Source organism: Zingiber officinale, chromosome 9B (genome assembly GCF_018446385.1).
Source record: "Zingiber officinale cultivar Zhangliang chromosome 9B, Zo_v1.1, whole genome shotgun sequence".
NCBI classification, from domain to species: Eukaryota; Viridiplantae; Streptophyta; class Magnoliopsida; order Zingiberales; family Zingiberaceae; genus Zingiber; species Zingiber officinale.
The window spans coordinates 100,310,201-100,335,134 of NC_056003.1; the positions used below are offsets into that span (position 1 = coordinate 100,310,201).

A 24,934-nucleotide genomic window follows, 5' to 3' on the forward strand; every position below is an offset into this window, starting at 1 on the left:
ATATCCTAGGTACACAGGTCAGGTAAAATAAATCAATGTCCTGAACATAATCAGGCATGGTATGTCATTACCTTAAGGACACAAATAATCAAAGGAACATGAATGCAAAGCAGGTAATAAATACAGCATGCTCAGGTAATAGATAATGACATACCAATGCAGAAATGAACATAAATATTACTACTCGTTAAATATTACTATGCATATCAAATGACAATATCTTAAAAGATAAGTCAAAGTACTCGCCTCTAATAAGAGGATCGTATCTGAAATAGATCCCTCGTCGAGACACCGTCTCGAATCAAAGTCCTGTGATATCAAACATAATGTATTTAGCTATATAGCTAAATAAAAATCTCCAAACATATTTAATAATCTTATCCTTCCTTTATATTTAAAATCCTTGAATTAAACAAATTCTAACTATTTCACCTTCCAATTAGGATTTGCAACTAGCATTATCAACCTAAACTTAATTAAATTCAAGTACAGTTTATTCTTAATCTTTCCTAGTTCAAATCCTGTGTATGCTACTACAAATGAAACAATTCCTCTATTCTTTACCTCAACACCAAACCTCTCCGGTTGGATCATAGCCAAACAGGTCAGTCACCGGAAACTGCTGGAGGTACCCGTTACCGGAGATCCTTTGCCAGAACTATGAATAGCTGCTACGGAGAACACACAGTGACTGTACCACAGCGATCAACCCATCAATTCAATACAAGATTAAAAAAAAAACCAAACCCCCAATATGCCTTACCTACTTGATACCCCCTTGTTTCCTCTCTGCCGACGACCGGTGGACGATATAAACGTTAGGAGGCTCTTCCGAAATACTAACCTAGCCAGAGGTGGCGGTGAGGGATCTGATCTAGTGCACAAGGGGAAGACGGTCACTGGTTAGTGCGGCAAGATGCATGAAACTAACAAATCAGAGAGGGCATCAGCCAGACGGAATTTGATTATCAGAGGAGAAGATGATAGTCAGGCCGAAGGTAGCGAATCGGGAGCTAGGGCACGGGTCGGGGGTGTCTTCCAGCGCGATCGGCGGTGGTCAAAAAATCTAGGACACAGCGGCATGTTGGGTCAGATCTGATGGTCGATCAGTGGATTTGTGTCGGCGAGGAGAAGTCCTTACATCGGTGCTCGACGGGGCAACGGAGCAGATGGTGACGCGAGAAGAGGAGAAAAACTCGGCACAGGGGAGGCGGTCGGCCGTCGGCGCTAGGGCAGAGAGTATGTGGCGCTGGCTGAAGCACAGAGGGAGAGAAATGGGTTGCGGCGGCGACGTCGCAGAGGGCAGAGGGGTGCGTCGGGGAGGAAGAAGGAGAAGAGAAGAGGCGTTAGGCTTCCCTTGTCCATGGCTTTGTATGCGAGGGGAGGAGAAACCGTCGTGTGTGGTGCCGGTTGGGAAAAGGAAGAGACGGTGTGAGAGGAGAAGAGGCTCGGCACGAGGAGGTTAGGGCACAGGCTTTGTACAAAGTCGTTTTATCTTATAGTTTCGAGATGATCAATGAAGATCATTGTGTTTTCCTGAAAAGGAAAAAAGGAAAGTATGTTATTTTATCATTATATGTTAATGATATGCTGACAGCTGGAAAGGTTAGATTATTGCCTCTATTTTCAAGGATTATTGCCTCTATTTTCAAGGATTAGATATGAGTCTGAAAGATTGTTCAGATGCAGATTGGGCCGAGAATCTGGATGATAGAAAATTCACATCAGGCTATGCATTCTTGCTGAATGGTGACGCCATCTCTTGGAACAGCAAGAAACAAGCTTGTGTAGCTTTGTCAAATATGAAAGATGAATATGTGGCATGTGGTTGTGCAAGAAGCGGTCTGGTTAAGAAGGTTCCTAAAGCATCTAAAGATTGCTAAGGATAGTGGGAGTCCAATAACTATTTACTGTGACAGTCAAGCTGCAATAGCTTTTTCCAAGGATCCCAAATATCACAGCAAAGGCAAGCATATAGAAATTAAATATAATTTTGTGAGGGTTATTGTGGCTAAAAGAAAAGTAATTCTTGAGTATGTCCCTACACGTGTTATGTTTACAGATCCTTTTACTAAGCCAATGACTAAAGAATTATTTAAAGAACATGTAAAGTCTTTAGGACTTCGTAGAATGTAACAATATTAAAATAACAATCAGACTTTGTCATTTAATTGTGTCATTTGCCATAATCTATTCAGTGTATCTGTTTTATTTGTTACATTCATATAAGATCTCGGTGAACATGTTGGCAGGTTGAGATTGGTCCACTCACATAGACAATCATCTCTATTTGTTAAGTACAAATAGAGGTAAGACCGTTACTTATGGAATATCTTATGTAGCTGAAATTAGAGACAGATTCATAAGTTGAGGTCGCCTTAATAATTGTATCAAGATAAGATCATTATAATGTGTTAATAATGATCCAAGTAAATGAACCCACCATTTACTGAACCTGTTGAAGGCCAGATTAGAATTCATATATTGAATTCAGGATTAGACATTAGGTATGTCTAGATCAAAATCTTTACGATATTAAATTTGAGAAAAACATGCGCTCTTTTTAGTAAAGAGAATAACATCGTAATATGTGCTATTGCGACAATAAAAATAGTATAGGAGAATGGATCCCTGTTTCTCTACTATGTGAGACCTTTGAGATTATAAGTTAATCTCAGTTTTTTGTCTTAGTGACTATTTAGCTATTTACTTGAAGTTCTAATCAGTATCTGCTACTTTAGCATGTATCCTATGACTATGTATGATTCGATCTATGAAACATAATTAGGAAAGCGACTGATTAGTATTAATAGATTATAACTAAAAAGGAAGATTAAATATATTTACATCATTAGATGTTATTCACTAGTAGACCCATTTCTGTTATGTATAGAAATGAATGTGAATATTAGATATGGAACATGCTCTTGACATAATGATCATTATAAGATTGATGTAAATGAAAATTATTTAATCTGGATAAATAGCAAGACATAGATATCTCCAAGATAATGGTTGTGTACCACTCGGAGACTGGATGGATCCTGGATAAAGGCTATATACCACGAGGAAAGAGGTTATGTGTCATGCAGAGTGTGTCTCTAATTTATTTGAGCAGCTAAGTAAAGTGTAACAACTTTATTAGCATTGATCACTCAGAGAGCGACTATGTAAGGTATAACAATCTTCTTAGCAACTATCGCTCAGTGTGCTTGCTATCGCACGAACCATTTTCTCTAAATATGGATTAGATGTTCTAATATGGTCTATGTGACGAAACTCTCAAATAGTTTATGTGACTTATTTAGTTTTTGTGACTAACTGGTCTTAGTGACTAACCTAAATGAACTAGTCTTAGTGACTTACCTTGGACGAGTAGGAGATGTAGGAAATGAGAACGTGGGAACATGGCCACGTTGCCCACTACTCTTAATGGAAAATGTCCATTATACCCCTGGGTTATTTCCCTTTATAAAGGGTGTGCCCAAGGATCATTCAAGAGGGACAATGAAGGTTGTGGAGATAGAGAGAGAGGAAGGAAAACATCCGAGACGGTGGGATTTGGTTTGTGGAATTGTGGAGAGCTTTCTGACTTTGTGATCGCTCTTCCGATAGCAAATCCAGCAAATCCGAAGATTACATTCAGTCATTACCGATTACAAATCTACGGAAGATCGTTGTAAATTTTTAATTCATTTTAATTCATACATTTAGAAAAACAACATAACTAAGCTATAATTACTAACTATCATGTTACAGGAAAATTGGTATGATAAAATACAAAAGAAATGGCCAGAAATGAGCTTACCTTCTGTAGTCTCATCTATTGTGGCATTGGTTCGTGACTTAATCATTTGATTTATTGTTATTTTTTAAATGATAGTGTGCATCATTTTGCTAATATTGTTTTTTTAATTATTTTACTTTTAGTTTGGGACGAGTGAGAAAGCAATAGAAATATCAAACTTTTTTGCTGGCAGAAGCAATTCTTCTATTTCTAAAACCTTGCGACAAAGTCTTGATCAAGTTATGATAAAAGAAAGGTGGACTAAAAGTGTGAAAAATGAGTTTGCACTCGGTGACACATTGAAGGATTTAGTGACCAAGGGACTTTAGCATGATCAACTATTGTATTTCATATAAATAAGCATGATTTCCAACTTATCACCAATGTATTCTTTTAACAAAAAATTATCATGTAAAAAGATGCTTTATTGTTTTGGTGGAGTATCTATAGGAAATCAACATGCTATTGCAAAAGGAATGATAAATTTTTGCATATAATGTCATCTATCAAAGTTTACTAGAACAGAAAAAAAAAATGTTTAATTAATATATATTGAACACAAAAATCTTTAAACAATAAATGTAAAATAATCAAAACATTTTAACAGTGATTCTTTGTGGACATCATATTTCCTGAAAACTTGACCACTAAATTTCAGTTAAATTAATTATCTCAAAATGAGCTAAAGGCAAAAATTTAACTCCTATAACAAAGAAATAACCATCAATGCTCCACTTTCACACTTATCTCAACTTTAACTTGAAAATAAATATAGGCTAATTGCTAACTTTTGTTATTTTAGAAGTCTTCATACCATCATATCCCTAATTGTTTATGTCAAAACTCATAACTTATCTTAGTTTTGATGGCTAAAGGGAGTAATAAAGAATAATGATTACAAGTCAATATATAATACAAACTAACTTGTACTCTTTATCATTCTTGGATTATAAATCTATCATATATTTAGAGTTTATTTGCTAAATTAGGTTCATGGGAACAATAGTCCTAAAGTATTATTATATATGATCGGAATTATATTATAATCTAACCTTTTTCCAAATAGATTTCAATCAGATCCCTAATTGTTTCAATCAGTTGATCTCTTTTGTCTTTTGTATTGCTTTTAATGTTTATCCTTTTATTTGATCTGGCGTTCTGAATGAAGCTCAGCTTGTTCGATAGCAAAGTGGATTATATATATATATATTTCCTGGTATATATCGTTTTCAATTCTTTAATTTATATTGATTTTCTTTAAAAAAATTCTGGTGTAAAAATGGACTTGCAGTCTTCTAAAGTTAATATATTAGAGCACAGATCTTCTAGATTATTTTTTTTTTTATTCAAAGAATGTACCATTTATATTTGTGATCGAATCGTGATCATGATCTAGTCATAAATGATTGTGATCTCTTCTTGAGTTCATCATCCCCATCATGTTATAGTTTTTATTCGGAACGGACGGTCGGAGGCCACCCGGAGGCCTTCGGTGGTGGATAAGTGGTCAGGTTATTGGGCGTCGAATGAGGGTGCCCTCCGAACAACCTCTGGTCGCCCGCTCCGAATAAAAAATTATAACCTAATAGGGACGATAAATACAAGAAGAGATCACAATTATTTATGATCGAATTACAATCACGATCCAACTACAAATATAAATAATACATCTTTTAAATCACAAAAAAAATGATCCAAAAACTCTGCCTCACTATATTATCCACACAAACGTGGACAAACAAGACAGTATTAATTTTTGGGATTTGGGGCACGTTTAAAGAGTGAACGACAAAATAACGTTGTGTTGCGTACAAAACCATCATGCTTGACTTTGCAAATTTGTAGCAGACAAAATGTTCCTGGGCGGTGGAGCAGCAAACCAATAGGCAATGGCCAAATTTCCTTAATTACGCAGGAGTCAGAATTACAATTAATTAAATAGTTGCTTTGAAATTGTTTACTTTTCCACATAATTAAATGAGGATGAATTAAGAGGAGTTTACTGAACATACAACCTTAATTTTATTGGGAATGGAAGAAGAGCTAGAAAGACTAGCTCTTCTGTATCCGCAATTGGAGTCGTGTTGCGTGTCAAATTAAAATGATGGATGAGATGGAGAAAATTTCGAGCAACACATTATATTTTAATATTTTATGGAGCCTTATTTATCTAATGCTTAAGAGTCACGCAGTCAGGCATATAATTTCCTTTTTATTTTAAGGTCAAGATAGAACCTTCTGCTATCAGGTTAATTAATATAGACATTGTCCCGAGATGTTAATTGAGTCATAATTTTAATAAATTAATAGATTAAATTTTTTTAATGAATTGATATAAGAATATTGAATTAATAGATTATCTGTGATGAATATTTTTTTGATTTACTTCAATAACTAATAGAAAATATTTTAGGACCAAAATAAATAAGAATGTCAACTAAAAAATTTTAAAAAAAATAATACAGACATGAAATCTTCATTTGGCATTTATCTTAAAGTAAGGCTGTGATGCTGTTCTTTAATTTAAAAACTAAAGCTAGTGTAATGTGTAATATTAATTAATATTTACTAAATTTATGATTTATTATTACATATAGTTGAAGGAAAACATAATAATTATATTCATTCTAGATATTTCTCATAGTCTATTTCTAAGTTATATGAAATGAGATAAATTATAGAGTCAATATATAATTAACCTAAATGAGAGTGTAAGAAGTTTTTGTCTGAGAATATGTACTTATCAAAAATTAAACTATATTTTATTATAATAAACATGTCATCCTTTAATATATATAATTTATTATATACTACGTCAGAGAACATGATTTATTATTACACAATACACATATTTATATGATTGTAATCATTTTTTAATATTACTCTTAATATTTAATATCCATCGCACCCCACAATTTGCCCTACTCTGACGTTAATACAGTTGTTTGTTATAAGCGAAACCTGACAGGAAGACGTTTTAAAAAACAAAGAAAGCATTATTATTATTATTATTCGAAAGCATTTGTTGTCGTCTAATTGCAGAGTGCCTACTTTGCACAACTCTGTGCATAATGAATGAAAATCGATCTTTGAATAGCGACTTCAAATCTCCTCATCGTCATGCCCTACGTCACGATATATTTATTTATTTATTATAATTTGGAGCAATTATATTACAAGCCTTTTCTAACGGCAACTTGAGATCATGTACACGGCACGGCAGGCAAGCTGATCAGCCGGTTAGTTTTTTGCCACGTGGGCCTGCCTTTCTCATGAAGAGGCGGTACTCGTCGAAGGTCATGGGCTGGTACAGAGCGGGCCGATCGGTCGTCAGCAGATGGGGGATGGGCCCAATGGGTACGTCGCTTCTCGGGTTGTAGAAGAACGCCATCGACAGCCGCTCCGACGAGGCGTTGACCCTCACCCGGTGCTCCACGCTTTTGTACGCCGCATTGCTCAGCACCTGAATTAATTAATGGATTTAATTAGACAAATTAAACACAATTCAATCACATGTTTATTGAACAAGTCTATTAGTCGTTGTCTTATCCTTTACCATGAGACATGAGTACGTCACAGGTGATATTTTTTATAAAAATGAATAAAAAAAATCGGATAAGAATGGGGAGAGGATATTATTGATCGATGATGGGACCATCAGTGGCTATACCTGAATTTGGTCGCCGATGTTGACGATGAAGGCGTCAGGGAGCGGTCGGACAGTGATCCAGGAGTCATCCTTGCGGACCTCGAGGCCGGCGACGTGGTCGTCGACGAGGAGGATGGTCATGCCGCCGGGGTCGGAGTGGGCCGAGAGGCCCAGCGTGAGCTCCGGCTGCGGGCACTTAGGGTAGAAGTTGACTCTCATGCACGTTCCTTCCTCGTCGAACGCCGCCGGTAGGTGGTCCGCCTCCAGCCCCAAACCCATCGACAATGCCTTCGTTAATCTCCGGCACAGCTTCCTCAATTCCTCGCCGTACTCGTCGGTAGTCTCTCTGTGTGAATTAATTAATCTTTGAATCGTAATGAATTTAATTAACGTAGGAGATCTTGAGATAAGATATATAGGGCGTGCACCTTAATGTGGGAGGCTGAGCCGGCCACTTGTGGTGGCTCATCAAGCAGAGGGGGAGGAAGTGGAGGAAGTAGTAGTCGCCCCAGTCCAAAATGGCCCCTTTCTGGATCCCGAGACGGCTGCCGTAGCCCTCGTAAGTGACGGGCGAGTTGGCGTAGCGCTGCTTCTCCTCCATGGGGAGGTGGAAGAAGGCGCGCCACACCTCGCGCGCTCGGCGGAGCAGCCCGGGGCTCACCCCGTGGTTCACCGCCTGGAAGAACCCCCACCCCCGGCACGCCTCCGCGATCGCCTTCACGGTCTCGGCGTCCGCGCCGTCCTCGAGCTTGCCGAGGTCGACCACGGGGATGCTGACGGCGCCGGCTGCTGCGGCGGGGGCAGCGGAGGGGCGCTCCGACGGCGGCTTCACATAGTGGGCCGGGATGGTCGTCGCGCCGCTTTCGGACAAGGACTGCACGCGGACGATCGGCTCCGGCCACTCACGCAGGCAATCCATCTCCGGTGGGATAGATCGATCGATCGATCGAGGCGTAGCTCTCCGCTCCTCCGATCCGAAGACTCAGTGCGTTGCCATGCATGCAATTGTATGGGTATTTAAAGAAGCCATGGCGCGCGCTCGCGTGCTGCGACTTAGGTTGCTCGCTGCAGTTGTGGATCGGATCTACCGATCCGACAAGTCAAACGTTGGATGAGATCGACGATCCAGCCATGCACGGAGATAAAATTGAACGTGTGGTAGCGAAAACAGAGCGTCAGAAAGAGAGAGAGAGAGGAAGGAAAAAGTGGATGATTAGGAGCACTGGATTTGCAATACAATTTCTGTGTAGGGGTTAGTTACAGCCAGGCTTACAGCTGCTAGATATTAAACTATAAGAATGAAAAACACACGTGATAAACATGGGAGTCGAAAATTTTAAAGAGTTTTTTCTTTTTTTTTTTTAGTCTGTGGGGATTATAACAGTCGTCAAACGGGGATGCAGTGGGGCCCGCGAGGGACATCCCCAATCATGATATTTTGTCTTTTGGCCGCTTTTCAAGTATGAATAGTCTAATAATTGTTTTTGAGGGTATATATATATATATATATATATATTAAAATTATTATATAGTCATTGTTTAATCTTTAAATTACTTCAAAATTTAAAACTTATAAAATATATAAGTTTATGAAATAAATTATATTCTAAAATAATATAATATAATACAATATTTTTTTATTAAAAATAGCAATATAATAATTTAATCAAAATTATTACATGATCATATTTTTTAAATCTAAATCGATAGATCAATGATTATTTATATTTTGTTATATATATATATATATATAGTAAAATTTTGAGGTAAAAGAAATCTGTTGAGCTCGAATGCTCTAGATCTCTTGTTATCGTTATTACTGTTCTCCTGATCAGTTTTCCGTATTTGAGTGACTACAGCTAGCGCAGCTTAGCTTACAACAGAGTGACGTGGAAACGAGTTTACAATTTAAAAAGAAGTGAGATTAAAAATCTATGATCGCAGAAGGTGGATTTGGAAAAATCCTGAGGTTTACTTTACTGCATGCAAGGTTTTGAGATATATATATCACGACGATATCATTAGAGTTTTAGTGTGTGATAATTCTGATTAAATCAGTAATTGGACTGTCATATATATACATGAATGTTTTCTCCATAAACTTTACGATGCGATGCATAATGCTGAAGAACAATATATATATTTAGCAGCCAAAGGCAGGCCATTAATGTCGCAACGTGGAGAGGTGAGAGATTGCGTCAAATGGCGATAGCGTCGCCAAAATGAAATGCTGTGGGCGGAAACTGAGATGAGAAATTGGAACGTAATTAAATTAAAGACCTCTTTATCGTCTACCTTGATTAATCAGGTATTTTCTCTCCCAGTGCCACCGTACATTGTGATGGAGGCATCAACTTTCTTCTGTTTTATGTTATGGTACTGGATCTATTTAGCCATGAGCCATGGCCATTTTAACTAAAATCCACGCTTAATGTATAAGATTTACAAAAGGACATCCCTAGCTATAACGAAAAGTGACTCCGGATATAATTTATTGGGCTCTACAAAGTGACTCCTTGTAAAATTTCTGACCGGAAATTAATCTACAAATAAATTTATAATAAAATTATTTTAAAATTTTATCTTCTCAAACTTATAGAAATTGAGAAATATACCATTTTAAAAGCATAAATTAATTTTCAATTCAACCTACATATTATTAAAATAGGTCCTCTTTCAAGTGCAAGCAAAATTATTGACATCTAATAGTGAATTCATATATTTTCATTGTTATACTTTGAGAAGGCAAAAAAATAATGATGATGATAATGAAATTTTAAAGATCTTAGTTGACTCTGAATTTAGAGAAAAACTCATTTGCTAATCAATTTGCATTCTAAATTTAGATTTAATCGACCATAGGGGCACTATTAAATCCTATATATCAAATGCACTTTTTGGTAAAATTCGCTTAAAAAATCATTATAGGTCAAAACTTGAAATACTTTTTAGTGACTCTAGAGGTGTTAAGGTAACGAATCTATCTTTTTAAAATAATTTTTAGAATGATAAAAAAATTATGTTAACATAACGGGAAGGTATATCATTATAATATAGACACAAAATCTTGGGTACCTTTTGGTTGCATTTGTCTATATTAGTTAAAATTAATGAAAGTATGAAATTTTTTATGGAAAAAGAAACCATGTAATCATTGATATTAACAAAATAGATCAAATATCTAAATTTTTAAATAGGAATATGATTAAGTGAAAATAATAAATACAGTTCATAAGCAAAACCCAGAAAATTTGCCCAAAATAATCAACATAGAATAAGCAAATAAAAACCTAAGTAAAATTACAAATGAGCATCACACGTAAAACATCAAGATAAAATACTGAAAATTCGACCAAAATAAGAAAAAATATATATATATATATATATATATATATATATATAATGAATGAAACTTATTTATATAATAAAACCACACGAAAGAAAACAAAAAAAAAAACTTTTATCATTTCTATTTTTCCATTTTAAGTATTATTTGTTTACATGATCATATTCAAACATAATCTGCAACCAATTTAGAATCTTCCACGAAAGTCCAATTAGTTAATATTTATGGAAAGGAAATTGAGTCATGAAACCATGCATCTGGGAAGTTGGAAGTTGGTGGATTCCTTCAAATGTTTGCAGCTGCTCCTGCCTAAATAACAAACATTGAAATAACATAACCCACTAGAAACCTTTTAACTACTGGTCCTGAGTCTTTTTACTGGTCAGCCAATCTTCCACCAACCATACTCTTGGTAGAAATTGATTTAATTTCACTTGCCTTCATGTGAAGTGATTAGTTGCTAGCCATCTTAAAACCATATTATGCAATCTTAGAGCACTCTTTTTTATGACTAGCAAAACGCGATCAGATGCCCTTTTCCTCCAGTTCTAATCTTCATTAACATTCACACACTCCACAGGTCTTCCTACCAAAATCATCGTTTTTGCCTCTCATGGTGACTGATGGTATTTCTACCTGTTGGCCGTGAGTTAATTTTAGGTATGTGATTTTGAGTAACTTCAATTGTTTACCACCAGAATTTAACGATTTAGTTGACATGAATCGATTGGGTTGAATTTTTGTATGATGAATTGATCATGTTAGAGTTTTAACAGCAAAATCCTGCTCGCTGACTCGGCGATAGAGAAGAGCTGAAGCTTCCACCCTGCTCAAAAAGAAAAATGGTTGAATTTAATGAACTACCTTAAGATGTGAATGAGCACCACAGCATCATGAACTGCCAAGGCAACAAAGATAAAGAAGCCATTTCTCACCAGCCAGGATGAACAACAAATCTTCCAGTAGATAGAGCCCAATTCACCTGTGATTCATTCGTAGTTGTGAACACAACGAGGTATTAAAGATCGTGGCATTATAAATTCACAGTTAATGTATTGGTTAGAGAATAAATACTGTCTGATCAGCCATAAGGAACTAGACAGGGTTGGCTTACCTTGTCGGTTCCAAGAGAATTGGCTACAACATGAGTAACCTGTTCATCAATTTGGTTAGTGCAGACGGCACCAAACTGTTCGGCTGTCTGCCATAGAGGATGCCTATGAGGATTGATTTCCCCAACTGGGAAAACCCGACTAAAAACTATACGACACCCTGCAAGAATTTTATGTTGCTCAGTTGCTAGTATATTTCGAACATCTACATCTTTTAAGGAGTTATGTGAGAAGAAATTCTGATGAATACGCTCAATGACCTGGTAACACCAAAAACAAGGATCAGACATGGAGATCAAAATGGATTCAGAAGTGAATTCCCTGAGAATAAGGTGGCATTACCGCCGATGAAGAAGCAAGTGTACCATCCTCTGGCCTCTCATCATGATCAATCTCGAGAAGAGAAGGTCCAAGAAGTCCAAATTGGCGCCTACTACTAGGAAAGTAAGTATATCTGCAATAACAAGAGTGACAACAATAAATTCAACAACAATAAATTCAACAACAATAAGAATTAGGTGCAAGAAGTCAGTCCCAGCAAGCCTATACCTCTCCACAACAATCAAATTGAGTTTGTTAAGTGGCCATACTCTAACCGAGTCATCAATAATCACCACAGCTGATTCCATACCCAAAACACCATCTAGATCCTTGCTTTTCGGAACCCTTTCGTCGCCATCAAAAGTATCAGCATCATCTCCCTTAGAGATGACCCGGCCAGCAAACAATGTTCCTGTTGGATCTAGCACCTTTGCCATCTCTGTAGCATACAGTTTGTTTCCCATGGTATATAAATGCAGTTCGTAGAGCTTACTAGCCTGTGGGAGCAAGAGAATTTATTTGAGAATACAAATGATCAGGACTTATATGGAAAAACTGTGAAAAAAAGATAACAAAACAGTATCAAAAGCTTAACCTTCTCCAGAAAATTCCAGACGCCTGGTCTCAATTTTGTCCACATTCCCATATGTTGAAAGCGAAAAAGATGTCGTTGTGGCATCTCCTTGTCTTGCTCTTCTTTCCTCCTTAATTTATCTTCATGAACTGGATCAACTTCTACAAACTAGAAAGAATTGAAAATTTTTGCTAGTAACAAACTATATAGAATTATCTGAGTGGTGCAAAGATCAAGGTTGGGTATTCTATAAAATACCTTTGCAGAATTAAGAAGTGTATGATCCAAATCAAGGACAAGACAAAGCTTCCTAGCAGCAAACATTTTATTCTGTTCTGCTATCCTCCTTGATCTCTCTTTTTGGATGGTTGCTTTTTGTTCTTCGTTATAGCCATCAAGTAAATGTTCAACATCTCCCCAAGGATTGGTTGATTGTTTACTACCTTTCTCGCCTGTTTCAGAAACTGGAAGAGAGGTGGCTTTTGAATCATTCAACTCTCCTGAAGCTGCCTCCACGGTCACCTGATTAACTTGACTTGGAACTGGCTGGTTGATACTGGGCGGAAGTACTTGTGAAGTTGCAACTACTTGGGATCTAGGCAAAACAAGGTTCTTGGTTAACTGCAGAGGAGCAGACAGATGTACCAAACTGAACTGGGGATCAGAAACAGATGCATTTCTTTTACTTTGTTGATATACAACACTATCATTCTTCTGTAACATATTTTCCTGGAGAATACGGCGGGGATCACGAGGTTTCATGTGAATCCTTGCAGCATCTGGTTGAGTGCTCTGTGCACAAAGATAGAGTTAACATTGATGCTTGTTCATATAATAAGTGTGCTATAATTATATGCTGAAGTCTTGTAAACATGAATCTCAAAACATTATGTACAGAGGACCAAAGATATCCAAAATATTCTATAATACAGAAAAAGTTAAAACTTTTAACCGTTGGATAACTAAATTTTACTTTAAAGCAACTAAAGTTCAAATTCAAACAAATTTCAAGCAAGTGGATAGTAGTATGAACATATAAATTCAATAAAAAAAAGTGTACTACAAAAAGAATATAGCAATATGACAAACTGTAGGGACATGTGACAAGAGAAATAAAATTGAAAGCCTCACCAAAGAAGCAATCTGTGAAGCAATCGGAGATATTCCTGGATGCTTAAGACCAGATTCTTTTGACTTGAGTGGAGCATAATTTACTGAAGCTACTATTCCCGGCAGTCCACTATCACTCAAAACATTTGCACTCTCACTTGTTGAAACAGTATTTTTCTTTTGATTCTCTCCTGCTAGTCGCTGCTGTTCCAGTGGATGTAGATGCATAAGAATTGTTGGGTTCACAGCTTTCAGCAACGAAGGCAAAGAAATAGTGGGAGTGGGATTACTTTTAGGAATTGATTGAAGACCATTTAACTCAATAAAATTACTAACAAATATTTGTTTTTTATCAGGAACTGCTGCTGCAGTTCCCATTTTTCTATCATCAACCTGAATTTTTTCATTCACTTTGATCCTGCCACTGGGTTGAAAGATAACATTCTTGTCCTCTGGCCATCCACTCCCTGATGCCATCCGCATTCCTCTCGAAGTTGCAAGCTCCTTTCTTTGTTTTTTCATTGTATGGTCCTTAGCTACAGACTCATCTGTCTTATGCTTTTTAATATTCCTAGTCTCTCCCACTGGATCACTGTCGAGTGGCTTGGGTTCTGTAACTCTTCTCTCCTCAAGAAGACTTTTCACTTCATTATTCACAAACTTAATCCTTGGGTCTCTCCTCTTTAATCCAGACTTTAAAGTAGGTTTTGATGCCGGATTAACGTGCTCAACTGGAGGGCATCTGTTGCTATTTGAACCATTTATGCATGGAGCACTGCTCCTAGATTTGGGCATCCGAAATTGAGCTGTTGCATGAGCAGTTTTGGGATTACAAAAAACTATAGAACTGGATACTTCCTCAGTGGAATCATCTTCGTTCCCACCATCTTCTGAGGGAGTTGGACTTGGAAGACGATCAATTGACAAAATGGAACTCCTGCCAAATTTCATCTGGTAGGACGACACAGCCTTTAGTGCATCAGTTACATATGGATGTAACATACCATCTTCCCCTCCTTCACTCATCGCAGTTATTGGCTGAGAAAACACAGGTGGCGCCATTCCAAAACCAATGGGCTTTGGTATAGGAAATTTTGGTAAATCCTCTCTTGTAGGCGACGGAAGACTATCTTCATCATAATCTGCATGAAGATCCAACAGCGGACTAAAGTCTACCCTATTGTTGGTGTGTGTAGGTAAAACCAACTTTGGCAAATCAAGTGTTTCTCGAACCAAACAGGTTTTGTCCAAAACACTTGAACCATGAGACGAGACAACAGGACCGTTAACAATATTTGTAGGGATATTCATATTGATATCGGCATGCTCCTCTTTCTCTTTTTTATTATCCTCAAAAACAAGCGAATTGACCAGATTATCAATCTGTTAAAGCAAAAGAACGTTTCAGAATTCACTTGAACTGTCAATAGTAAGTATAAGACGATATAGAGTTGTTTACAAACCTCCCAAACTTGTTCTGGATTAAAAATGACAGAATACTGGTTCTTTACGTGAATCAGCAACCTAACAAATTCAACAGATGTAAGATTACTTATAAGACTCCAGTGATCGTGAATGAATGAGAACTACATAAGAGAAGATTTAACCTCATGAGCAGTTGTTTATTCTGGTCCTTCTTCTGCATTGTAACTGAATTGAGTGCCTGTTACAAAAATAGCAATACCATTTTATAAATCCAACACAAAAAATTCAAATTAACTAATTCAATGGTAAATATCAATGTTGTTCTTACAGAATAAGTCGTTTGTATTGCCACAAAAGCCTGTTGGACTAGAACATGCACAACTGTATCTGAATTCTCTATGCCAGTAAACATAGGCTTCAAGTCTTCAAAAGACTTGCGCAACCTCAAACATACACCTTCAAAGGATCTATAGGTAAGAAGAAAACCAACAACATCATCAAAAATGCTACTTTCATTGAAAAAGTTGGCAAGTTAAAGCTTGCAATATTATGTAAATCTTTCTAAGCAAAAAATCTGGCTTATCAAACCTACTCTCCATTGAGCTCTATGGAAGATTTTGAACTTTATAGATTGCATATAACTCAATGGAGAAAGAAGATTCATGTAACCAGCACGGAGTACTTGGAAAATATATGGCTTTTGATGATGATTTGCTTTATGTTTTCTTACAATCTTTTTCAGATTTTAAAATGGAATAATTAGTGATTGAGAATTATAGCTCCATTTTGAAGTTCTCAAATGCTCAAACTTACTTCTCTGCCTCTTCCACAGTAATCATATCGAGCTCTTCCAGGATTAAGCTTATACGCTTGTCAAATTCATCAATATCTTGTAACTCTTCTCCATCTGATTCCTTCTTTTCTGTCTTATTCTCAGGTTCATTCGAAGGCATCTCAGTAGTTTCATCGACCACCAACGGCTCAGACCCAAGCTCAATCTCCCCTTCCTCCAACTCCCCTTCCTCCAACTCCATTCCAACGTCGCCCTCCTGGATGCTATCTTCCATAATCACATCGTAAGCTTCCTCCTCTTTCGGTTTACCCTTGGCATTGACGTTGCCAGTGAGATCGCCTGCACTCATCGGCTTCAAATCTAATCGCAAAGGCTTATCCTGCACAGCCTGCGCCCAGGCGAAGTTATACAGACTGGGGCCATAGTTCTTCGGCATCGGGTAGCCCATCCAAACCCTAGATCTCCCAGCTCTTCCTTCCTGCTTGAAATCTTCTGCCGAGATCTCCTCCACCGACTCCGAAGAGTCATCATCAGACGTCTCCCCATCCAAAGCACGGCCCCCGCGTGGGCGATCCCTCGCCATACTATCTAGGGATTTCTTCTCGCTAGGATTCAGGAAGAATCGAGCGGATCCGGCGGCGAGCATAGAGACGGAAGCCTTAAGGGTATAAATCCGGATGAATCCGGCAAACTCAAAGCTCCTAGATTCAGATTCCTAGAACGATCAGTTTTAGATGTCGATTCCGAGGCTGAAGGCTTCCTTCTCACTCGATCCTGAGATCGCCTGAAGAGGTCCGGAGAGGCAATCGAGCGATAAAAAGAGTGATCCGCAACGGTTTCGCAAACTGATCGCAATCGATCAGAAGAAGAAGAAAAACGCGGCGGCGATCGATCTCGCAGGGATGGAACGGAAGCCCAACCGATCGGAGAAGGGAAGTTTATGGGCGAGAGTCGTGGCTGCGAACGGAGCTGATCTAATTTAAAAGGGATTAGTTTTCATCCCCGCCGTCGGCGTCAATGACGCACCGTAGGTTTTCCAGGAGAAATGGGGTATTCTAATTTGAAATTGATAAAGCAGTGTCTAAGGCTTCTCTAAAATTACCAGTGAAATTGAAATAGTTTCAGTTGAAATTGAATTAAATTTTTAATTAAAATATAATTTAGTTATTAAACAAAGCTGCTATATAATACGTTATTAAATTAATAAATACTAATTATTTTAATAGTCACTCACTAACCACAAGGTACCAAAATTTGCCTATAACGCTTTAAGTAACACCACTGCCTAACTAAATTACCTGGAAAAACAATTAGGTTACTAAACTGAGATATGAAGATTTAACTTTCACCTAAAGGGAAAAGGGAAAAGGGAAAAGGGAAAAGATCTCAATTCTGCATTTCATCCAATCTCCGATGGAGTCATTAATTTGCCTATCAAGGATCTCAGCTATTCTTTTAGTTTTTTTTATTGATGCAATTGGCAAAGGTTTTTCTCTTTCCTTTCAGTCTGCTTCTTCAGGTTTCACAAAGATGAAGTCCTGTTTACGTTCGTTCTATTCAAATCCAAGTTTGTGCCATGGAACCCAAGTATCAACTGGTCGATGCTGTTGATGCCCTCTTTTGAATTTATGATCTCACCTTAACTAAGATGTCACCAACCTGATACACATTTGCATTTATATTTTTGTATATATTGAAAAGAAGTAGATAATCATTCTTCCAAATACTATATATCTGTTATCTGTATGTTCCATCTCTAACCTTTTTCTGATAATTGTAAAATGAAATCAAACATTTACAGACTTCGTATTTTTTTAATTTCATGCATTCAATCTTCATTGGTTTCAGAGCATAACTTGTAAAAGCATGAAATTTTTCTGTGTATGCTTTCTTGGCCCCTGTTCTCTACTTATCGCGAGCGAAGTTTGTCTTCGTCGCATTCGGTCTCCCTGGGATTCTGTCGACGATGGGTGAGATCGTGACTCTGTCGCGATCTGCTACCATCGTTGGGCGTTGGAAAATACTAGTCGTCGCGGAGGTCCCAAGCCGTGAAGGAAGAGAAAGGCGGCTCGCGTCAAGCGCAGTCGCGGGAAAAACATGACTACATGTCACAATTTTCCCTGAGCCGACAGCGTCGCTAGCAATCTCCAAGAGAACATACCTCCTATGTTTGGCAACCGTGTCACGAGTGGAGCGAACCTTCACCGGCTGCTCACGTAGTTGGAGGTCATGGCGGCGTGGGTGACGGGCATCGGCAAAAGACGTGGGCTTGCATTGGGTGGAAGACATGGGTGTGGATGAGAATAAAGTTTGATTCTAGAAAATAGGTACATGTAATCGATTAAAGCTAGATTTAATTGGTTAAAATAATGATTAATCAGGTCTAAATTTGAAATGACCGATCCGATCTAATTCCAAACAAGTTTTTCATAACTCGTTAGAGTAAATTGAATAGCGCTCACGGCTAAAGGTCAAAAAGTTCAACATCCCTTGTTCGAATTTCATTTGGAGAAAAAATCTCTGTAAATATGTATATTATAGTTGAGAATCAAATTGTGAGTCTATGGATGACAATTGGGTGCCCTTCCACTACACCATAGCCCCGGGACTTTTATTTAATCGATTAAACTCTTAAATTTAATCAACTAAACCTTTTATTCAATCGATTACAAAGGTCAAATTTGTATGATGAACCAGTTTGATTCAATTGGTTTGAACTAGTCTAGTCAAACTATTGCTTGGTTTAACTAGACTAGTTTGGTCCTATTAGACCCTGATCTGATTCAAACTATTATTTAGTGTAATCAAACTAATTTGATCTAAACCAAAACTAATTTGGGTTGATTTAGTTAAATGGGTCTAGGCTAATTATAAAATTGTGTCAGTTTAATTTATTAGGTTGGATCTTTCCAAATTTGATCAAATGGGTCAGATTTATTCTAATGGACCAGATCTGATCAAAATATTGGGTCATATTGGCTAATATGTCAAAATTAATTAAATGAGCTTAGGTTAAACAAGAACAACATAGGTAAGACATTCCTGTCCAATTAGATTAGTTATAATGAGAACAATGGACCAAGTTCAGGGTTTGATTTTTCAATCAACTAGTCCAATGTGTCAGTCCACTAGATCTCCTCAAAATAAAAAATATTATTTTCATTATTTGCTTATAGATTCGGTGTATTTTTCTATGCATATATGTGAATTGAAAAGAAATCGATTTTGTTACTGATTTGTTAGTTTTGTACTGACATTATTATTTTTCAATTCCAGATGTCATGGATGATATGCACGATGACTCGTCGCGATGTGTAATGGAATGAGCTATGGGATAAGATTTAGGAGATTGAGTATGACCCATTTTTTGGAGTCAGAGGGCATATTGGACAGCTTGATTGGTTATTCTAATAACTCGAATAAGAAGAGTTTCCATTCCTAGATAATTATAGGATATGGACTTTGATTCAATTATTGTTAGGGTATCCTAAGGTGGTAGCACACCATATATGAGGGCACTTTAAAGGGCACATCTCATATGCAAAATTATGTGTGGAGTTACTTCACCATGAGTATTTAGAGGAGGATCCTAAAGAATCAAAGGAGAATCTAGAGGAGTACCCTGGAGAATCTGAGGAGGATTCAAAAGAAATTTCAATTATAGACCAATTGGAGAATTCTAAAGTTAGTATATCTAAGCTTGCTCCATATGAGTTCAGGTTGAAAGGGATTATGTTAACCACTGCACTCGAATTTGTCCTAGTGGGAGTAATGTTAGCTTATCTATTTTATTGAGTTCTATTATTATTATTGTCATTATGTACGAATAGTATTAGTACATTTAGTTTTTGAGTCGTGTAATAATTTCTATCATTATGTACGAATAGAGTTATTTTATAAAAAGTTATGTTATGTGTTAAAAAAAAATTAATTTAATGATTAGTTCAAATTTACTTTAATGATTTGTTCATTTTATGATTAATTCATTTGTTAGAATGTGTGTAATAGTATTAATCACTGTCGATTTGATTGGATCATACGAATGATCAATGGAAACATAATTACCACTTAATTTTATAAATAAACTAAAATTAACATTGAGTCATTTATAAATTACATGTATATGAATTACACTGAATACTAAATAATGTGTTTATTTATACTAGATCATGGTAAATAAATATATTATAGCTGAACTCAATAAAGGAGAGAAATTATATGGAGATAACTACAAAATCTAACACCTCAAGATACAATATGTTCTTGAAGAAGAAGAGGTTCTAGAGACTGTCCATCAGTTTATGGAAGAACCTGCAAATGGTTCTATGACATAGCATAAACGTGATCTTGATGCTTATAAGACATGGAAGAAAAAGACTCTACTGCTAAGGGTATATTGATTAGTTCAATAATAGATGACCTATTCTATAAGTATGAGTCATTTCCATCAGCTCATACTTTTTGGGTAACCCTTAGAGAGAAGTACAGTGGAGTTAGCTTGAGCAAGCTTTATCAGCTGACAATAAAGTTTGATAGCTACAAAAATCGCCCGAATGTTACTATGACCCAACATATGAGGGAAATTGCTAATATGATTCGAGAGCTAAAAATTGTTGGTCATTAGTTGATTGATAAATAACAAATTCAGACAGTAATTTGTTCCCTTCCTAATTCTTAGGAAATGACAAAACAGAATTTTACACAGTAAAAATATCAAGAATTTCATTGATGTCTCATGTCATGTTGAACTTGAGGTGGAAAGAATTGAATCTGCATAATTTCTAGACAAGCTTTTATAGTTGAAGATTTTGTTAGAGCATCTGTAATCAAGAATAAGAAAAGATGGTTCAGGAAAGGAAAGAGAAAAAGAAAAGAAGCTAATGTTGCTGCTGGGTAAGGCCCAATCAAGAAGAAGAAGTATAGAAAGAAACCTAAAAGCAAACTGACTTGCGATAACTGTGACAAGAAGGGTCAATTTGATTAGGATTGTACTAAGCCGAAAAAGTATATATGTGTTTTACTTCTTTTCATGAGCATTATGTTGCTAGTTCAGTATTGTTAGCTGATTCTTATCTTTTGTGAATTATAAATTCATGAGCAACTAACCATGTAGCTCGTGATCAAGCTATATACGTAGAGTATCATCAGGTACCAGCTAGCAACACATGGATATATATGGGAAACAATGTAAGGATTGAAGTTAAAGGAGTTGGCACTTGGGAACTCAACCTACGTGGTGGGCATACCTTGTTCCAATATGATGTATTTTATGCACTTGAGATTCGACGGAATCTAGTTTCTATTACTAGTTTTCTTGATTTGAATTATTAGATAAACTTTTTCAGCCAATATGTGGAACTTCATATTAACTCTATGTTAATTGGGTGTGGTTATGTAACGAATGGTTTTATGGTTCTTGATGTAGAACCAGATATTAATTATGGTATTAATGATTACTTTTTAAATATTACTCTTACTAGTGATGTTGATTTTAATGGTGAAATTTGACATGCTAGATTAGGACATATTTGATAAGAACGAATGAATAGATTAGCTAAAGAGAGTCTATTAGGTGCTCATGTTAAGATTAACTTATCTGTATATAAGCATTATTTTGCTAGAAAATAAATAAGAACACCATTTGGTAAGACTATTAGAGTTGAATCACCATTGTAATTAATTTATTCGGATATTTGTGGTCTAAAGAATGTGAAGTCTAGACATGGAGGTTCTTATTTTATTACATTTATTGATAATTTCACATGTTTCGATCATGTGTATTAGATTTCTCATAAATTTAAAGCATTAAATTGATTCAAATGTTATTTGAACAAAGTTGAGAATTAATTGGAACATAAGGTTAAAACTTTATGCACTAACCATGAGGGTGAATATTATCTGATTAGTTCAAGATAATGTATAATGATAAAGGAATTATTAGACAATTAACTATCCCTGAAACTTTACAGTAAATTGGGGTTGATGAAAGAAGAAATTAAACTTTCTAGATATAGTTAGGTTTATGATGGCTCAAGTTAATTTGTCAATTTTCTATTAGAAGGATGCATTATTAGCTGCAAATTATATACTTAACCAAATGTCTTCTAAATCTGTTTCATCTACTTCATATGAACGTTGGATAGGTAGAAAATCATATTTAAATAATTTGAGACATTGGATGTCAGCCGCCTACATTTATGATAAGATTCATAAATATGAAAAATTAAGACGTAGGGGTAAGAAGTATATCTGTGTAAGGTATTCTGATAATTCTAAGGGTTTTGGTGAGCAACATGATAAAATCATCTTTGAAATAGAGTCAAGAGATAATACTTTTCTTGAAACTAAGTTCCTAACAAGAGATGAAGTTGAAAAGATAATTCCTTTATTTATAATAGAGGAAGAGGATAATGTTCATTTATCAACAAATTAGGTATCACAAGAGATTCCTGAATCTAGTCAATTTAGTAGGATGATTACCGATGAATTAATTAGTTTCTCAATAGTCAAACATATGAAAAAGTAGTTGTCAGATTATTCCTCGGAGAAGATTTTGTAAGTACATATGTGAGTTTTGATGTGATTAAGAGGGTTAACTAAGGTCATGTTGTATTTAATCCTTGTGTCTAAATGTGTAGGAACTTAGGAGCACAATAAGTCAAGCAGAAGATGTAGTGGATGAGAAGGATAACATGGGAAGCAAGTTGATGGGATCGGTGCATCCGAGGGATGAAAAGTTGTGGAAGAGTACACCGACAGACAAGAAGGATGCGCGCGAAGATTGCGAGGTATGAGAAGCTAGGGAGGTATGCTGCTCGAGGAGAAGACCGGAGTTGGGTTCGGATGAGCCCAACTTTGAATGGTCGGAGAATCACCCAAGCAACTCTGTGTTGACTTGTCTAAGCGCCTGGACCAAGTCCGAGCTCCATAAACGGTCTAGGCGTCGGGGTAAGGATAAAGTTTTATCATCGAACCATTGAAGAGCCATTGCGAAGTAAATAAGGTGCACTACTAGGGCGCCCAGATCCACTCTAAGCACTTGGAGATGCCACGTCAACCAACGGAAAAATTTGACCAGTAAGCTATACATAGAGCTCTGGTCCTCTTCATTCTACACAACACTTGTTAACTAATTCTGAGCTTTAATTTCCAGTTCTATTTTTACATTTATATACTTTCAACGTTGTAAGAGGCTACTCCGCCTTTGGCAAAAGGAGATCTTTCTATTAGAGCTTTTATTACTTTGGATTAACAACCTCCCCAGTTGCAAACCAAGTAAATTTTGCCTCTTCTTTAATTTATGTTTATTTTATTTCTAACTACTTAATTTGTGTTTGTCTTTACTAAACAAGAAAGCAAAAGAAGTTGTAACATTATTTTCAGGGCAATTCACCCCTCTCTTATCGGTTGCATCGGGATCAATAGGTTTGACATTGAGAATGATGTATTAATGATTCTCTTAGTTAATGATGAGAAACCTCGAACAGTTAGGGAAGCATTTGCTCAGTCAGAGAAAACTAAAAAATTTCAATGGATGAAGAAATGAAGTCTATGAGAAAGAATCGAGTTTAAGATTTAGTTAATCTTCCTATGAGCTAAAGGATTATTGGGAATAAATAAATTCTCAAAATTAAAAGGATAATAGATGGATCGATTAATCAATATAAACCTCGACTAGTTGCAAAAGGATACCCAAATGGAGGGTATTGATTTTGAAGAAATACTTTCCTTGTTGTGAAGTTTATGTTAATACGTGTCATCTTTACTATAGTAGTACATTATGACCTACAATTACATTAGATAGATATAAAAATAGCTTTCTTTAATTGTAATCTTAACGAGAAAAATCTATATAGTATAGTCAGAAAGTTATATTGCAGAAAGCCAAGAGAACAAAGTATGTAGACTTAAAAAGTCTATATATGAGTTAAAGCAAGCGTCAAAACAATAGAACATAAGATTTAATGAAGTCATTTTATCTTATGATTTCAAAATGATTAATGAGGATCATTGTGTTTACCTAAGAAATGAGAAAGGAAAGTTGATCATCTTATCATTATAGATTGATGATATGGTAATAGTTAAAAATGACATGAAGTTTGTGATAGAAATCATATCATGAATTTCATCACAATTTGACATAATAAATATGGGAGAAGCTGAGTACATCTTAGGAATAAAGATCATTAGAGATCGACTGAAAAGACTTTTGTGTTTGACTCAAGAGGTTTATATTACTAAGATAATACAACACTTCAATATGTCATATTGCAACATTCACTACTAGAAAACTAAGTTTTTGAGATAAAAAATTTTAAGACAGTGACAAAATTTATCTCAAATACTAAGTAATTAAGATAGTAATAATAGATGTCTCAAAATTTACATGGAGACATTAAATTTAAGATAATATTTAAGATTTTGTCTCAAATTCAACTAAATAATAAAGATGGTTAAAAATATAATTATATAAGACATTCAAATAAGACAGTAAAAAAAATATTTGTCTCAAATTATCTTAAATATGGTTCATTAGAATGGTCACAGTAATCGTCACGGACTCTACCATTCCAGTTCCAATATCATTTCACAGAACGGTCGTGGCATATATATATATATATATATATATATATATATATATATATATATATATATATATATATATATATAGAGAGAGAGAGAGAGAGAGAGAGAGAGAGAGAGAGAAATGTTCTCCTGCGGTGCAATTCTTGCGGTTTGGTGCGGTAGAGATGATTTGGCATTCCACGTCAAAGCCAAAAAAAAAAAAAATGCGGCATCATCTCTCTTCTCGTCTTC

At 36.1% G+C, this 24,934-nt stretch overlaps 2 protein-coding genes across 3 annotated transcripts; both read right to left on the reverse strand.

Moving 5' to 3' along the window:
* Positions 1–6,822: 6,822 nt before the first annotated feature.
* Positions 6,823–8,675, reverse strand: LOC122024404 (jasmonate-induced oxygenase 2-like). The gene is made up of 3 exons (XM_042583027.1): positions 7,865–8,675; positions 7,458–7,782; positions 6,823–7,250 (listed from the first exon to the last, which is right to left on the reverse strand). Exons 1-3 carry the CDS (start codon positions 8,353–8,355, stop codon positions 7,020–7,022), a joined length of 1,047 nt encoding a protein of 348 aa, XP_042438961.1. The 5' UTR covers positions 8,356–8,675; the 3' UTR covers positions 6,823–7,019.
* Positions 8,676–10,876: 2,201 nt separating this feature from the next.
* Positions 10,877–17,088, reverse strand: LOC122023812 (RNA polymerase II C-terminal domain phosphatase-like 3). 2 transcript variants are annotated; one of them, XM_042582175.1, is made up of 12 exons: positions 16,138–17,087; positions 15,653–15,791; positions 15,507–15,562; positions 15,363–15,423; positions 13,921–15,282; positions 13,048–13,581; positions 12,811–12,957; positions 12,444–12,712; positions 12,237–12,348; positions 11,897–12,154; positions 11,718–11,764; positions 10,877–11,608 (listed from the first exon to the last, which is right to left on the reverse strand). In XM_042582175.1, exons 1-12 carry the CDS (start codon positions 16,761–16,763, stop codon positions 11,539–11,541), a joined length of 3,681 nt encoding a protein of 1,226 aa, XP_042438109.1. In that variant the 5' UTR covers positions 16,764–17,087; the 3' UTR covers positions 10,877–11,538. The 2 variants fall into 2 exon arrangements, with proteins under 2 accessions (XP_042438109.1, XP_042438110.1); XM_042582176.1 differs by lacking the exons at positions 10,877–11,608; positions 11,718–11,764 and having other exon boundaries at positions 11,934–12,054; positions 12,155–12,348; positions 16,138–17,088.
* Between the last annotated feature and the right edge of the window lie 7,846 nt (positions 17,089–24,934).

What these genes read in the sequence shown, in the direction of transcription:
- LOC122023812 (XM_042582175.1), bottom strand. Translation starts at nt 16,763, where the DNA reads ATGCTCGCCGCCGGATCCGCTCGATTCTTCCTGAATCCTAGCGAGAAG. An exon ending in ACTGTGGAAGAGGCAGAGAA is followed by an intron (nt 15,792 to 16,137) that starts GTAAGTTTGAGC and finishes TCTTACCTATAG; the next exon opens with ATCCTTTGAAGGTGTATGTT. An exon ending in CACTTGCTTCTTCATCGGCG is followed by an intron (nt 12,155 to 12,236) that starts GTAATGCCACCT and finishes TGGTGTTACCAG; the next exon opens with GTCATTGAGCGTATTCATCA.
- LOC122024404 (XM_042583027.1), bottom strand. Translation starts at nt 8,355, where the DNA reads ATGGATTGCCTGCGTGAGTGGCCGGAGCCGATCGTCCGCGTGCAGTCC. An exon ending in GCTCAGCCTCCCACATTAAG is followed by an intron (nt 7,783 to 7,864) that starts GTGCACGCCCTA and finishes TAATTCACACAG; the next exon opens with AGAGACTACCGACGAGTACG. An exon ending in ACATCGGCGACCAAATTCAG is followed by an intron (nt 7,251 to 7,457) that starts GTATAGCCACTG and finishes TAATTAATTCAG; the next exon opens with GTGCTGAGCAATGCGGCGTA.